Source organism: Schistocerca serialis, chromosome 7 (assembly GCF_023864345.2).
Source record: "Schistocerca serialis cubense isolate TAMUIC-IGC-003099 chromosome 7, iqSchSeri2.2, whole genome shotgun sequence".
NCBI classification, from domain to species: domain Eukaryota; kingdom Metazoa; phylum Arthropoda; class Insecta; order Orthoptera; family Acrididae; genus Schistocerca; species Schistocerca serialis.
Window position 1 is genome coordinate 521,754,987 of NC_064644.1, and position 16,150 is coordinate 521,771,136.

The window sequence follows — 16,150 nt, forward strand, 5'->3', positions numbered from 1 at the left end:
TGGGGACATGCTGCGCCGAGTGTGGGAGGAACTTGATTATCGGCTTGATGTCTGCCGAATCAGTAAAGGGGCACATATCGAACATTTGTGAATGCCTAAAAAAACTTTTTGAGTTTTTGTATGTGTGTGCAAAGCATTGTGAAAATATCTCAAATAATAAAGTTATTGTAGAGCTATGAAATCGCTTCAATCATTTGTAATAACCCTGTACAATAAAATTCAGGGTGTGATGTATACTTTGGCTAAACTGTGAACCATAAATGCTGATTTGCTACGAATATCTGAAACACTCAGAGCTATCTGACAAAAATATAGTTTTGTAAGTGTCCGAAAATACTGAAACTAAAATATTTCTCTCATAATTGCACAATTAAATTAGAGAAAGGTTGTTTTAAATGAGGATAGGCCAACTGTCCTCACAAATTTGAAAAGAGTACAAACTACTTTAAGCATACAATTGACAATAACAGCACTAGTTTATCATGGCACTGGAGAATGTTTGAAATCGCACAATACATCACAATAAAAAAGGGTATTTATACAATTAGTGAAAGATTGCACAGACGAAAAGAAGCCAACAGCAAAATAAGCAAATCTAGAACTTCTGTTGCTCATTATCATGCTATTCGTACCTTAATAGTAATTGCAGCTTAAGGACACTTTAAGCTTGGTCAGTTTAACTTTGGAACCGCATTTCTGCATTGTGATCTTGACACATAAATATATATGATTCAACCAGAAGGTTTTAATAACAGCCAGGTTCTGTCTATTGTAACAAAGAATCATTTTATGGGCTCAAGCAATACCTCATTTCTGGAATAATAAGTTTCAGCAATTCATGAAGAAAACTGGATTTATCTGTTCAACAGCAGATCCTTGAATTTACATCTGCCAGTGCAAAACAGAAAAATTACTTATTGCTATTTATGTCTGTGATGGTGTCATTGCAAGATCAACAAAGTACAGTGAATTCATTTTCAGGTTTGTTAATGACAGAACTCAAAATAAAAGTGGGCTTTCACATGTGCGCGTGCGAGAGAGAGAGAGAGAGAGAGAGAGAGAGAGAGAGAGAGAGAGAGAGAGACTGACTTCAGCTTATTAAGATTTATTTCCTCTGATTATTTATTGTCCTATGTATTCTGAATGTGGTTTCTAAAAGACAAAACAAATTATTCATTTATACACTGATGAGCTGAAAAATAAAGACCGCTGCCCAAAATAAGGTTGTATGCTGCCTGGTGGTAATGAGGGCAAGTGATATGCAAAGAGATGTATATGAGCTGAGCAGATATGAATGGGGAATCATTCTAGCAATGATAAGTGGCGCAAATGCAGAAATCAGCTGACTTAAGCAACTTTGATAAAAGGCAGATTGTTGTGACACAGTGCCTGGAAGTGATCAGCTTGGAAATGGTGAAGCTGGTTGGCTGTTCATGTACTACTGTCTTGAGCATCTACAGAAAGTGGTTAAAGACTGCTGAAACCATGAGTAGCCGACGAAGTTGGGCATCCATACCTAATCATGGAACATATAGATCAGAGACTAAACTGCTCTCTAAAGCAGGATAGGTGATGTTCTGTAGCAGAACTGATGACAGAGTACACTGCTGGTGCAGCCACAAGTATTTTGGAGCACAGCAATCAGTGCACAGTGTTGAACACGGTGTTCTGCAGCAGAGGACCCCAAATCATCATCAATTATGGTTACAGTGGGCACGGGATCATCGAGATGGGACCCTGAATCAAGGTATTGTGTCACCTTGTTGGATGAGTCCTGTTTATTGTTAAACCACATTAATGGTCACGTCCAGATATGCCATAATGCAGGAGAATGGCTGCCTGAAACATGCAGTGTGCCCGAGACTCACGCTGGTGGGACCAATAATATGTTATGGGGAACATTCATCTTGGATTTCATGGGGCATGCAGTAGTAATTTAAGGCACCTTGACAGTTGTGGTCTACATGAACATTACTGGGGACCGCCTGTAACCCCTTATGCTTGATGTCTTCCTCAACATTTTTGTTTTGTTTTAGTGTGCAAAAAACAACTGCAGTAATTTGTGCCCAAGTCAAAACTATAGAACAGAAACACAGAGACACGGGAAACGACAATATGTCAGTCCCAATGGACGGAATAGGAGACAGCTAAACAACGCATGTGGAGAAAGGGCTTACAAAAACACCATGTAAAAATGGATGTCCAAAACTAAAAATTAAATGGCCTTTGCCATATTGCTTCTGCAGATAAAAAGTAAACGCGGTTGACAGCCTGTGCATCATTTGATAAAACAGCTGAGAAATCCAGATGGAAAACCCACGCTAGAATGTAAAAAAGGGCATTCCAGCAGGAAGTGGTGGACAGTTAAAATTTGGGCACAATGCGTACAAAGTGGTGGAGCAGCGCCACTGAGCAAATGACGATGGCTAAAAAGGCAGTGCCCAATATGCAGCTGAGTTAAAATAATCTCCTCCCAGCGGGAGGAGTGAGAGGAGGTCGTCCAAGGCACCGGGAGAGGCTTAATGAGCTGAAGCTTATTCTCGTGAAGGGAGGACCATTGGTGATGCCAAAGAGACACCACCTCCTGACAGACGGCAACGCAGAGATCATCGGAGGGAATAGAGGTACTTGCGGGCTGAGGTACGAGGACTGCAGCCTTGGCAGCAGTGTCGGCAGCCTCGTTTCGTGGCAGACCGACATGACCACGGATCCACAGAAACATGACATTGGCTCCACCAAGGATGAGCAAGTGCAGTTTTACTGGACCTGCTGCACTAAGGGATGAGCAGTGTACAGCGTACAGAGACTTTGGAGGGCGCTGAGTGAGTCTGAGCAGAGGACACAATTGGGAAGGCTGTGTCGCTGGATGTAATCCATGGTGAAAATCTCTGCTGTAAATCTTGAGGAGCGTGCCGGAAGCTGATATCAAACGACATAGGTGCCAATGACGAAGGCACACCTGGACCCACGGTCAGTCCGAGAGCCATCAGTGTATACAAAGGTACTATCACTAAGTTCCATGCAAAGGTCGTGAAACTGAAGGTGATAGATCGAGGCTGGAGTAGTGTCCTTAGGAAGTGAATGAAGGCCAAGGTTGATATGGGCCTCTTCAAGAAGCCAAGGTGATGAAAGGTTCACACCCACTGGGAAAGTTGCAGGTAGCGTGAAGTTAAGCCACCATAGCAAGTGGTGAAAGCAGACTCCAGGAGGTAACAGAGAAGAGGGATGAGCCCCATACTGACCACCTAAGGAATCATCAAAGGAGGCGGCATAGGAGGGGTGGCCACACATGGCAGACAAACAGCATGCAAACCTGCTGAGGAGAAAGTCACAGCGGTAGGACAGTGGCAGTTCAGGAGCTTCAGCATACAGACTCTCAACTGGGCTGGTGTAAAAGGTGCCAGTGGTTAAATGGATGCCATAATGATGGATACTGTTGAGATAGCGTAAGAGGGATGAGAGAGCAGATGCATAAACAAAGAACCCACAGAGTTTCGAGTGGACAAAGGACCAGTACCAAAAGAGGAGGGTGGTTCAATCGGCACCCCAAGGAGTACCATTGAGGACATGTAGGACACAGAGACTGTGAACAATGGGCTGCCAGGTAAGAGACATGGGAGGACTATGAGAGTTTCCTACCGAGCATGAGCCCCAGGGATTTCATAGTGTCAATGAATGGCAGGGCAACAGGCCCAAGATGTAGAGATGGTGGGAGAAACCACCATACCATACGTTCCATCACCTTGCAAATGCAGCTGGTACAAGAGATTGGGCAGTAGCTAGAAGGAAGGTTTTTGTCTCTACCGGGCTTAGGTATGGGTATGATGATGGCTTCATGCCAGGGTCCAGGAAATGTGCCCTTAGCCCAGATGTGGTTGTATGTGTTAAGCAGAAAGTGCTTGTCTGCAAGAGAGAGGTACTGCAACATCTGAATGTGGATAGCATCTGGCCCTGCGGCGGAGGACCGGGATGAACTGAGAGATTGCCCAAGCCTCCTCCACTCGTTTCCGATGGATGAAGGCAGGCTGATAGTGGGAAGAACTCTAAACTTCCGCAAAATAGTGGCCCAAGGTGCTGGAGATTGCAACAGGATCCACGATGACATCAGCACCAACTGTCAGGCCAGAAATGGGGGAATGGACCTTGGTTCCAGAGAGCCATTGGAGGTTGGCCCACACGACAAAGGAAGGTGTAGAACTGTTAAAAGAACTAGTGAATGAAATTCAACTAGCTCTTTTGCTATCCCGAAGAACTTGACAACACTTTGCACCTATCTGTTTATAATGAATGCAGTTTGCCAGCTTAGGGCGGCAGTTAAATACATGGAGGGCACATATCAGTGTACGAATTGTGTCGCAGCATACCTCAGTCCACCAAGGGACTGGGAAATGAGATGGTAAAGAGGAAGTGCGAGGAATGGAACATTCTGCAGCAGTAAGGATAACATTGGTGAGATAGTCCACCTGGTCATCACAACTGAGGAAATCTTGTTCGGCGAAGGCTGCCAGGGAGGGGTAATGCTGCCAGTCAGCCTTAGTAAGCTGCCATTTGGGGGATGGGGTAGAAGTCAGCAGACGGACAGCACACAGGAACGGGCCACTCAAGACGATGGGCAAGCAAAAGGATAGGTCCAAATGGGAATAGGTGAGCGAAGACTCAGAAAGGAAAGCGGTGCTCCAATGTTAAGGCAGAAGAGGTTGAGTTGGTTAAGAAGGTCAGCCAACAGGGCACCTCTCTGGCAAGTCCTGGGAGAACCCCAAAGAGGATGATGTGTATTAAAATCACCGAGTAGCAAAAAGTGGGGGAGGTAGCTGCCCAATAAGCTGAAGGAATTCTGCCCCGGTGACATAGAAGGATGGAGGTACATAATTGGTACAGAGGGAGAAAGTCAGGTGGGGAAGGAAAAGGCGAACAACAACAGCTTGAAGACGGGTAGTCAGGGAGGTGGGTTGACTATGAAGGTCACCCTGTATGAGCAGCATAATGCCCCCATGACATGGGATGCCACCCTCAGGGGCAAGGTCAAAACCAATTGGTAAGTAATGTGAAAGCTCAATGTGGTCTTGAGGGCGAAATTTTGTTTCCTGAAGGCTGAGTACAAGGGGATGCAGTGATGCTAGAAGCAGTCGTAAATCCTCTTGTGCTTGTGTGGTCAGTCTGTGGAGTCAGACGCTGAAAAATGGTTGGCGGTGCGCACCAGTGAGACAGAGGCCAACCGGACTAAGTGACCATGTGGCGACACCGTTGAGCAGGATCTTCGAGTTGGTGAAGGAGACGACCGTTTGTCTTTAGCAGACTTCTTCGAGCTCTTCCGGTTAGAGGAAAACATGGGTGTTGTTTGGTTGGAGGGACGGAGGAAGTCTTCATGCTATCTTGACACCAGGCGACTTCACAACCTCAGAGTCAAATTTGAGGGCGCACGCCTGTGTGGCCATGTCCTTCATGGAGCGAGGGGTAACAAGAACTGAACTATACGTGCAGGATGGAAGAACAAAGGGTTTGCGACTAGCCAGTAACTTGCGAGCTACTGGGTAAGGCACTTTTTCCTTTACCCATATCTCTTGAACAGCCCGCTCATCTAGATACACAGGACAATCCCGGGAGGAGGTGGCATGGCCACCATTGCAGTTGATACAGTGGGGAGAAGGAGGCGGACATTTGCCCTCGTGTGCATCCCTGGCACAGGTTATGCATGTGGCTGCGTGTCAACAAGACGTTCTTGTGTGACTGAACCAATGACACTGGTAGCAACGCATTGGATTCGGAATTTATGGCCAGACTGTGATGATTTCATAGCCTGCTTTAATCATGGATGGCAGCACCACACTACCAAAGGTGAGGAAAAGAGTGCGGGTGGGCACCAAGGAGGAATCTGCCTTTTCATTACACAATGGACAGCAATGTCACCCATCATCAGAGAGAAGATTGTATTTCAGCCTTGGTTAGATGGTCAAGCAGCCTGGTGTAAATTAGACCACGGGAAGAATTCAAAGTTCTATGTGCCTCGACACGAACAGGGTAGCTGTAGACAAGCGAAGTAGAAAGTAGTAGTAGTAGTACTTGAGAATCAGAAGCCGTCTCCAAAAGCAAAGTGCCATTCCGTAAACGAGAGCAGGATTTCACAGGGCCAGCAATGGCATCAACACCTTTCTGAGTAATAAACAGATTGACCTGGTGAAGGACTAACCGTCTTCAGTACATGATACCACACAGAACCGCGGTGCAGCGGGAAGCGTCTTCGAATCAGTAGCCTCATACGTCAACATCGATGGAGAGGATGATTAACTCATTAGGAGGAAATCCCCATTACGGCCAGTGTCTTCAATGGCTTCCAACTGGGGCCCCATTCACAAGGCGGGCACACCCACCTATGGTGACTGTTCACACCTCAGGTCACACTTCCCAAACACCCGACAGAGGGACCAATGGCCTATCTTGGAAGGTTGCAGCTCAGGCAATCACCCCTCCCTGGGCCTGGCCTGTACCAGGGGGTATGTGCGAACCCTACCTGTCGACCCAGGGCTGGGAATTATGCGTTACCCAGTCACCTTCAGAGCCTTCAGGAGCGCACAGGGAGGAAGAAGAAAAAAGAGGATCCTCAAACGCCAAAGTGGAGGAACGAGAGGAGAAGGGAAACAAAGAAAGGAGAAGGGAACCAAAAAGAAAATTAAGACTGTTCGCAGGTCAGCCACAGAATGCAGAACATTCCCAATAATGCCCCAAGACATGTTTCCCAAGGAAGGGGAAGAAGAATAGCAAGATGATACACATACAGCATGAAAGGGAAAAAGTGCTGCAAAGGCTGGGGCCCCATGATAGCCAAGCACAAACCTGCAAAAGAGTGGCAAGACCCCTGGGGGGTTCCTTAACAGTGATAGCATCTTCCATTATGATAACTGTCCATGCCACAAGGCCAGAATCGTGCTGCTATCATTTGATAAACATTATAGTGAACTCACACTGATGTCTTTGGCATCAAATTCAGCTTATCTGAATCCAATGAAACCAAACTGGGATGCTATCAGGCACATCCACAAACCAACCACCCAAAAATTATGGAAAGTGAGTAGGTATCTGGTGCCACAAACCTCTGGAAGCCTATGAAACACTTGTCAAATCCATGGCACACAGACACAGAATCAATGCTGAATTACATTACAGTGGTGGATCAACATACTTTTGAGTAGGTGGTCATAATGTTTTGGCTCATCAGTGTATATCAGAATGTTGTTATATAAGATACACAACTGAACTTAATCTGAAAAATGACCTAAATCCTGCTTTTTTATAAAAGATCATGAACAGGGATACCAGGTCATCCATGTACTTCACCAACAATTTTATGTAATTTACTTGTAGGTACTATACAATAATTTAGTGCAAGTGTAGTTCTTTGTTGTTTCTGAAAGTTTAACTATAGGGACTTAAGGACTGAAGTGTTGGGGGGGGGGGGGGGGGGGAGGAAAGAGAGAGAGAGAGAGAGAGAGAGAGAGATATATATATATATATATATATATATATACCTGTGTGAAGTGGGTGGTGGTGCTGTATTTTGCTGGGAGGAGTCTTGAGCATTGTTGGAGCCTCCTGTTTCAGAAGTAAGACTTGACATGCTTGAAAGGCTGGAAAGAACATCAGAGACAGGTGCCACTCCTAGTGAAGACAACATTTGATCCAGTTCCTTTCGTTGGTCCTTTTCGATTCCTAGGCCTCCAACAGCAGTCCGTAGAGCAGCTTCCTCGACCTGAGAAAAAAAATAAAAATTCACCTTGAATTACTTTAGTGCAATAAAGCAAGCCATCATCTTTAAGGTCGGACAACTGTCTCTGGCTATCAAGGCCAGACACTCTTGTTAACTAGGTCATAAAAGAGAAAACTAAAGAATACAAGGTAATAAGGATATTTTCATATTATGTAGCTTCATTTACTGCTCAAGAGTGTCATCTTCTGACTAGTTTGATGTAGCTCTTTATGAATTCCTGAATTCCTCTCCTGTGCCAACCACTTCATGTCACAGAGGCACCTGAACCCAATGCCCACAATTATTTGTTAGGCATATTCCAATACCTGTCTTCTCCTACTGTTTTTACCCTCTACAGCTCCCTCTAGTACCATGGAAGTTACTCCCCAATGTCTTAACATGTTCTGTCGTTCTGATCCCTCATCTTATCACGTTTCTCTCCTTGCCGATTCTGCAGAGAACCTGGACTGCTAATCAGGCCGCTAAATTTTAAACACCCTTCTACAGCACCACATCCCAAACACTTCTATCCTCTTCTTCTCTGGTTTTCCCAGTGTCCATGATTCCTTCCAAACAATGCTGTGCTCCAAACATACATCCTCACAAATGTTTTCATTATATTAAGGCCGATGGTCTATACTAGGAGGCATCTTTTGGCCAGGAATTCCTTCTTGTCTGTGCTAGTCTGCTTTTTATATCCTCCTTGCACTCTCCATCAAGTGTTAAATTATTTCCTAGGTAGCATCATTTCTTAACTTCATCTACCTCCTGGTCCCCATATTGATGGCAAGTTTCTAAGGTTATTTCTGCTACTCTTCATTACTCTCATCTTTCTTCACTCTCAATCCATATTCCGTGCTCAGTAAACTGTTCATTCCGTTTACTATGTCCTGCAATTCCTCCTTACTTTCATTGAGAACAGTAAGGTCATCAGTGAATCTTAGCATTGATATCTCTTCACCTTGAATTTTAATCCCATTCCTGAATCTTTCTTTTAAATTCATCACTGCTTCTCCGAAGTAGAGATTGAGGAGTAGAGAATAAAGACTGCATCCTTGTTTTGCATCCTTTTTAATGAGAGCTGCTCATTCTTGGTATTCTATTCTTATTTTTCCTTTTTGGTGCTCATATATGTTGTACTGGTATATTACCCATCCTTCCCAATAGCTTACACCATTTTCTGAGAATTTGTTAATACTAATAATGCTGACAGACTGAGTAAAATTTTATGGAATGATTTGTTTCATTTGTAGAGAAAAAATAACAGTAAAGAGAGTATATCTCTCACACTGTTTTGGGCCCCAGAAACAACATAGCGTGTCATGGCTTCAGCACCTAATGTACTGCCCAGACACCCACGACTTCAATGACCATTTTCATTCTGCAAGCTGGGAAACAGACCCCCAATTTACTGCCGCTTGCTACCATACAAAAAAAGTCTGTGTTCCAAGGTCATCTTAGATTTGGGCTGTGGGTCAAGTCACTTGCTCACATTTTATATTTTCATCTCCAAGAAATCATTTTCGGTTGTGTCACAGTCTGGTAGTACTCTTCAGAATGTTCTGTTCACTCAGTCCACTGTCTGAACAAATCTGGAAGCAGGCGGGTGAGGGGAAGAGACATTCAGAATGAGGACAAATCTATGATGAATTATTTTAAAAGGAATTCTCGTGTGAATGAACAAAATTGTGAAGATATCAATTCCAACTCACATACCCTTATTAGAATATTGGACACTGAAAGAAGGCAGCAAGGAGATCGCTAGGTGTTGCATGTGATAGCATAATTTTGCCTGGAGTAACAAACAATGTAGCATCAGAATTCATTGTATTTATGTGCAAAGGATATATGTTTACTGTCATTTATTTATTAAAAACCGTCTTCAGTATAACAACTGTCTTCAGTAGTGTTGTTGTAACTCATCCTCAAATTTGAGATATTTAATGTGATACCAACACAACAGTTCACTTGTAATGGCTTGATCACAATTTATGAGAATTTGCAGAAATTTGTTTTTTTTTTTTTTTTAAAATGTGACATAGTAACATATTGACTATGAACTTTAACAAAGCTTCCTTTCTAACATCACTACCTTCACATATTTATTTTCAGAACTTCGTCATTTACTAAAGGTACATGGTATTTTAAATACAATAATAAGATGTCCTGATTTTTTTAATGACTATACTCCAACATGTCTCAGAATCGTGGTTTAAGAAAAATATAACAGAAAAGGCAAAAAAAGCAAATAATTACATCTTTTTGTTCCTTTTCTCTCCGACGTCGTTCTTTTTCTTCACGTATCAGTCTCAGCTTCTCTTTCTTCCTCTCAAGTTCCGCCTTACGATCTGACATTGTGATCTACAACAAAAAATAATATAGAAGAATAAAATAAATTAGATACTTTCCAAATAGCAGCAATTATTTTTGTATGCTAAAAACACAATAAGTGTACAAACAACAAACATAAATCATAATTATGGGTGAATACAGTGTGGGCGGCTAATTCAAATACTGTGACACTCCAAATTGATCACTAGTGTCAAATACTCGATCACACAGTGATCAAGACAGGATGTGCCTCACTAAATATATTTGGAAAAATTTTGAAAAACAATCGGAAGACTGAAAGACATCTAAGTTTTAACTGTGGCAATTGCCAAGGATATAATGCTGCCAGTTAGTATTACAGACTTCTTAAGACCTATAGAGATCACTACAAGGTGTGGAGTCTGAAGTACACTGAGATGTACAGCTTTATTGCCACCAACAGAATGACATTTCAGGGATAGAGCAAAATGTTTTGAGACAACATTAGCATATGGAACTGTGGCTGAGTTAGCCCCTCTTCTAACTGTAATCTGTTGCAGATCCCTTGAACAAAAAACTGTGCCCAGTTCTCGGAAAAAGGCACACGTCACACCCATCTGTAAGATGGGTAGTGGAAGTGATCCATTGAACTACCATTCTATATCCTTGACATCGATTTGTTATAGAATCTTAGAAAATATTCCGAGCTCAAACATAATGAGCTATCTTGAATGGAATGACCTCCTCAATGCCAACCAGCATGGATTTCAGAAACATCTATCATGTGAAACCCAATTCACACCTTTCTCCCATGACAAACTGAAAGATTTGGATTAGCGCAATCAGGTAGGTGCTGTACTTCTTGTTTTCCGAAAAGCATTTTACTCAGTACCACACCTACACTTACTGTCTGAAGTACGATCACATGGGGTAATAAGTGAAATTTGTGACTAGATTGAGAACTTTTTGGTAGGGAAAGCACAGCATGTTATCTTCAATGGAGATTCATCATCAGATGTAGAAGTAACTTTGGGTGCACCCCGGGGAAGTGTGTTGGGACCCTTGCTGTCCATGTAGTGTATTAATGACTTCGCAGACAATGTTATAGAAACTGCATAAATATTCATTGAGTTCTTCGTAAGAATTCAAAATGATGCAGAGGCTAACAAATTGCTTTCCACGTTCAGAAACGTGAAATTGTGCACTTCACAATACAACAAAATGTAGTATCCTATGACCGCAACATCAATTAGTCACTGCTGGAATCGGCCAACTCATACAAATGCCTTACAGTAACACTTTGTAGGGATATGAAATGGGTTGATCACATTGTCTGAGTCATGGATAAAGCAGATGGTAGACTTCAGATTTTTGGTAGACTATTGGGGAACTGCAATCAATATACTAAGGAGACTGATTACAAATCACTTGTGCCACCGGTTCTAGAATATAGCTCAACTTTATGGGGCCCACACCAGATAGGACTAACAGGGTATATTGAACGTATACAGAGAAGGGCAGCACAAATAGTCACAGGCTTGTTTAATCCATGGGAGAGTGTCACAGAGATACTGCAAGGAACCGAACTGGAAGACTCTTGAGGATAGGCGTAAACTATCCCACAAAAGCCTACGGGGTCATTCCATGCCAAGGAGACCAATATTAAAAAGTATCCCCACTCGACCCTCTCCGAATCAAATGAAATTTGGTGTGAAGGTTCTATATTGTCTTTGATGGTTATATAGCAACTTTCACCCAGTATCTTCAGTGGTTGAATTTTTGGGGGCTTTTAAAGAGAGGCTACTAATCTTCACATCACATACAAAGGTGCAAATGTGCCAAGTTTCCTAAGCTTTTCTAAAAGTTCTAGCAGACATTTGATCATTTGCTTTAATATACATAGACAACTTTTTATGCTGAATCACACCTTGGCAAAAATTAGGGATTTAGCCACACCTAATTTATAGATACAAGTCTCTAAAGTGGCTAAAAAAATTCATCGTGCTATTCCAAGAGCAATGGATGCCTAGATGAAAAGATATGCATCTGCAAAGTTTGTCAAAATTATCTAAGTGCAAATTTTAGGGCATATTTGGGAGGCAATATCTCAACTGTGTCTTGTTCAATCCTTTCTGCTTGCTACAGCTTGAAAGATCATGCTTAAGCATTCCAAGCTATATTGTTTAATTTCTGGATCTTGCATATTCATAAGTAAGAATATCTATCAAAGTAGGGAAAATGAATTATCAATAAATACAAAAATTAACAGTTTGAAGTAGTAAATTTAAAAAAAAAGTGTAATTGTAGTGTCTTTTTATAGTAAGATTTGCCATTGATTTATGGATAGTAACTATGCTAATAAGAAGTGTTTTTACATTATTTTCCAGTATAGAATACAAATATAGTTAAACCTTAGAAAATGCTCTTCAGATTATAAGATCTAGAAGATCATGACGGAAAGCTATCTTGCTTTAGAATGTTTCAATCCTACAAGGCATGATGGTGCATATATACATTGTCAGCCAATTTCCATTTGCATTATAAAGCAGCAATATTTTTGTACAGCTATATTCTTGCAGCAGTGATACATTGCTGAATCACCACTTTCAATTGCTGCTTTCATTATTGGCAGTTTTCGCAGTGTCAGTCTTCTGTGCAGTGTAATTGCTGGTGTTGACATTGTTCACTCTTAGTGCTGTATACTGAGTGTTTGAATAATCAATAATCGTTGTAGCTGAAGGTAGGCTCTAACACAATATGTTTTGATATTTTTTATACAAAGAAATCTGAATCTGCTATGCTTCAAACCAGAATATTCATGAGCTTTCAAAACTGCTTGTTATAGGGTAATCAACTATTGTATAAAATGAACCACGAGACCCTTGCAGTCTGCTACTTTGGTGGATCAGATGGAGTTGATTGTCATAAGTCATCACCATTCTATTGTGGGAAAAGTCAACTACAATCAGTTAAGGAAAAGTCACCAGTGGACAAAGAGCTTCTATAATGTAGGTCTGGAGTTGATTTTACTGAAGTTGCCCAAATTTGTCCCTACCATAATGCCTTATGATGACAAAATTTTAATTCCTACAGAAAACTTGCTGCAACCTGATTGGTAAAGAAAAACGTGTAATCAAGAAGGCTTTAACACCAGTAACCATTGCAATGTCTGACAGGCTGAAGTTACTGACTAATGAAGTTTTTAAACCTGGCCAGAAAATTTGTACCTAATGTAGACATGAAGTGGCCCAAAAAGAATCATCCCACCAGGATAAGCAAGAATCATCATCCACTGAAGATATAGATGTTGTTGATGCTTCATTTACTGCTAATACTTCATTACCATCACTTGTGAGTCACCATTAAAGCTTCAATGGATCAGCAAAAGGGATTCAATGGGATACATAAAGTGCAAAGTTCTGAAAGCCCAAAGCAGCATTACTAAGGTAATGCCACAGCTGTTGGTGTGAGCCAAGTAGATATTGCACAAATACAAACAGAAGAGTGCCAAAACTGTAAAGATATGGACATCTTAATTGAAGAACTTAAGATTAAGCTTCAGACTTCAAATAATTGCAGTACAGTTCAAATTTTGACCCTGGTCCGAAATAGCTGGACTATTGAAGAAACGGCTAAAGAATTTGCTGTTTCAACTAAAATGGTGAAGAAGACTAGGAAACTAAAGAAGGAAGATGGGATTTTGGCAACACCTGCAAACCGAAAAGAAAAAAGCTCAGTGTGGAAGTAAAACAAAATGTCCTCACTTTTTTGAAGATTATGAGTTTTCTCATTTATGTGCCAGCAAAAAGGATTGTGTTGCAGTAAGAATAAATGGGGAAAAGATTCACAAGCAGAAACGCCTGCTCCCTTGTAACCTGAAAGAAATGTTCATTGCTTATTGTAAACAATATGGAAATCAACTAAGATTCTCAAAATATTGTGAGCTCAGGCCGAAATGGTGTACTACAATTGGTGCTTCTGGATCACATTCAGTTGTGTATGAGCAATTCATCAAATTAATCATGGCTTAAGCAACATCTATTCAATTTGACTAACAGGAATTTGATGAAAAAAAAAAGCTGTATGCAGTTTGGAATCAAAAGATTGTATGCTGCAACATTGTCAGGTTGTGAGGAATGTCCAGGAAACATGCAACTAGGGGCTTTTCATGAAGATGCTTTTAAAGACTAATCCTGAAGAATCAGCAGAATACAAGCAATGGGTCCATACTGACAGAGATACATTAGAGACATGTCAGATTACTGTTGAAAATTTCATGGAGGCACTAATTTTGAAAATTATCAGTTCGAGAAGCCATCACTTTGTGTCAAAACACCAAAGTTTACACCGTATGCAGCTAAAAAGAAATCTTGCAAAAAATGAATTAATTATATTGATGGACTTTGATGAGAATTTTACTTGTTGTTCAAGATGCTGTGCAAGCATTTCACTGGGAGAATAGGCAGGCCACATTACATCCATTTGTTGTCTATTTTGGGGACAAAGAATGTCAGAGTATTAGCATTTGTATGGCCAGCAACTGTCTCCATCATGAAACCACTGCTGTTCATGCCTTTCAAATAAAATTAATAGCATACTTAAAGACAAAGATTGAAAAAATTAAGAACATTTATTACTTCAGTGATAGTTCAAACAATGGAAAATCCAGGATGGAATGTAACAATACCAGAGAAGGAAAGTTGCTACTCACCATATAGCGGAGATGCTGAGTTGCGATAGGCACAATAAAAAGATTCACACAATTAAAGCTTTCGGCCATGAAGGCCTTTGTCAGCAGTAGAAACACGTGGCTGGCCGACCACGAGAATAAAAAGGAAAAGCCAGCAAAACTGTGACACGTTAAAACATCCAGCCTACGATGCATTAAAACATCCAGCCTAAAAGCATTGGAGTGGAGAACACAAAGGGGCAAAAGACATGCACGAAAACTAAACTGAAGACTCCGTCGCAGGGCAGCCAAAGAAGAACAGCTCACCAAGATATGGGCCACTGTCAGCCAGGTGCCGCACTGACACTGAGGTGGGTCATCATGGCGCAGGACGTAGCCGTATGCCACCCAAGCGTGGCCAATGCTGAGCCGACAGATTACCACACAGTCCCTGCGAGAGGCCCGCGTAGAGGTATTCCACACATTCATAGTCTCCTTAATGGCACAAAGTTTGTTGTGCATACTGAGGTTATCCCACTCTGCATCCCAAAGCCGCAAAACCTTGCGGCGTAGTACTGAACACAGATCAGTTGCAGAGAAACCAATCTCCATAAGCGGTTTCCTTGTAGCCTGTCAGCAAGTTTGTAGCCTGGGATTCCAACTTGACCTGGGGTCCAGACAAACACCACTGAATGACTGGACTGTTCCAGGGCATAGATGGACTCCTGGATGGTCGCTACCAAAGAATGACAAGGGTAACACTAGTCGATAGCTTGTTGGCTGCTCAAGGAGTCAGTACATAGAAGAAATGACTCCACCGGGTATGAAAGGATGTGCTCAAGAGCATGAGATATAGCCACCAGCTCGGCAGTTCAACAATGCAGCCATCGGGCAAGGAAAGCTGTTCAATATGTCCTCCATGGACATATGCGAAGCCAACATGATCATCAGCCATCGCGCCATCGGTGTAAACCACTTCACGGCCTCGGTACATGTCAAGAATTGAGAGGCAGTGGCAGCAGAGAGCTGCGGGGTTAACTGAGTCCTTATGGAGATGTGAATGTTCCAGAAGTAGCTGCAGCCTAGGTGTACACTATGGAGGTGTACATGAATGAACCTCAAGTAGAGGTGGTAAAGGCAAGAACTCCAGTTCGGAAAGAAGGGATCGGACACGAACTGCAATTGGAAGCCCTGAACTGGGTGACCGATGCGGGAGATGAACCGCCGTGGGTGGGAAAAGGAGACGGTGATTCGGATGCGCAGAAGAACTACGAACGAGTGCAACAAAACTGACCAGCAGTTATGCACGCCTAACCTGCAATGGAGGGACTCTGGCGCCTCCACCAGGACACTGGTCACCGAACTCATGCTAAAAGCTCCTGTTGCTATGCAAACGCCACAGTGGTGCACTGGGTAGCATAAACACAATG

At 42.2% G+C, this 16,150-nt stretch overlaps 1 protein-coding gene across 15 annotated transcripts in view; it reads right to left on the reverse strand.

The window, feature by feature from the left end:
- LOC126412831 (cytoplasmic dynein 1 intermediate chain-like) overlaps nt 1-16,150 on the reverse strand; it is a 190,330-nt gene that overhangs the window by 151,867 nt on the left and 22,313 nt on the right. For all 15 annotated transcript variants that reach the window (XM_050082675.1, XM_050082673.1, XM_050082677.1 and 12 more), the window contains exons 2-3: nt 9,998-10,102; nt 7,524-7,744 (exon numbers count right to left, since the gene is read on the reverse strand). In XM_050082675.1, coding sequence (XP_049938632.1) covers nt 7,524-7,744; nt 9,998-10,096 — 320 coding nt within the window. In that variant the 5' untranslated portion in view covers nt 10,097-10,102. The remainder of the gene's footprint in view (nt 1-7,523; nt 7,745-9,997; nt 10,103-16,150) is intronic.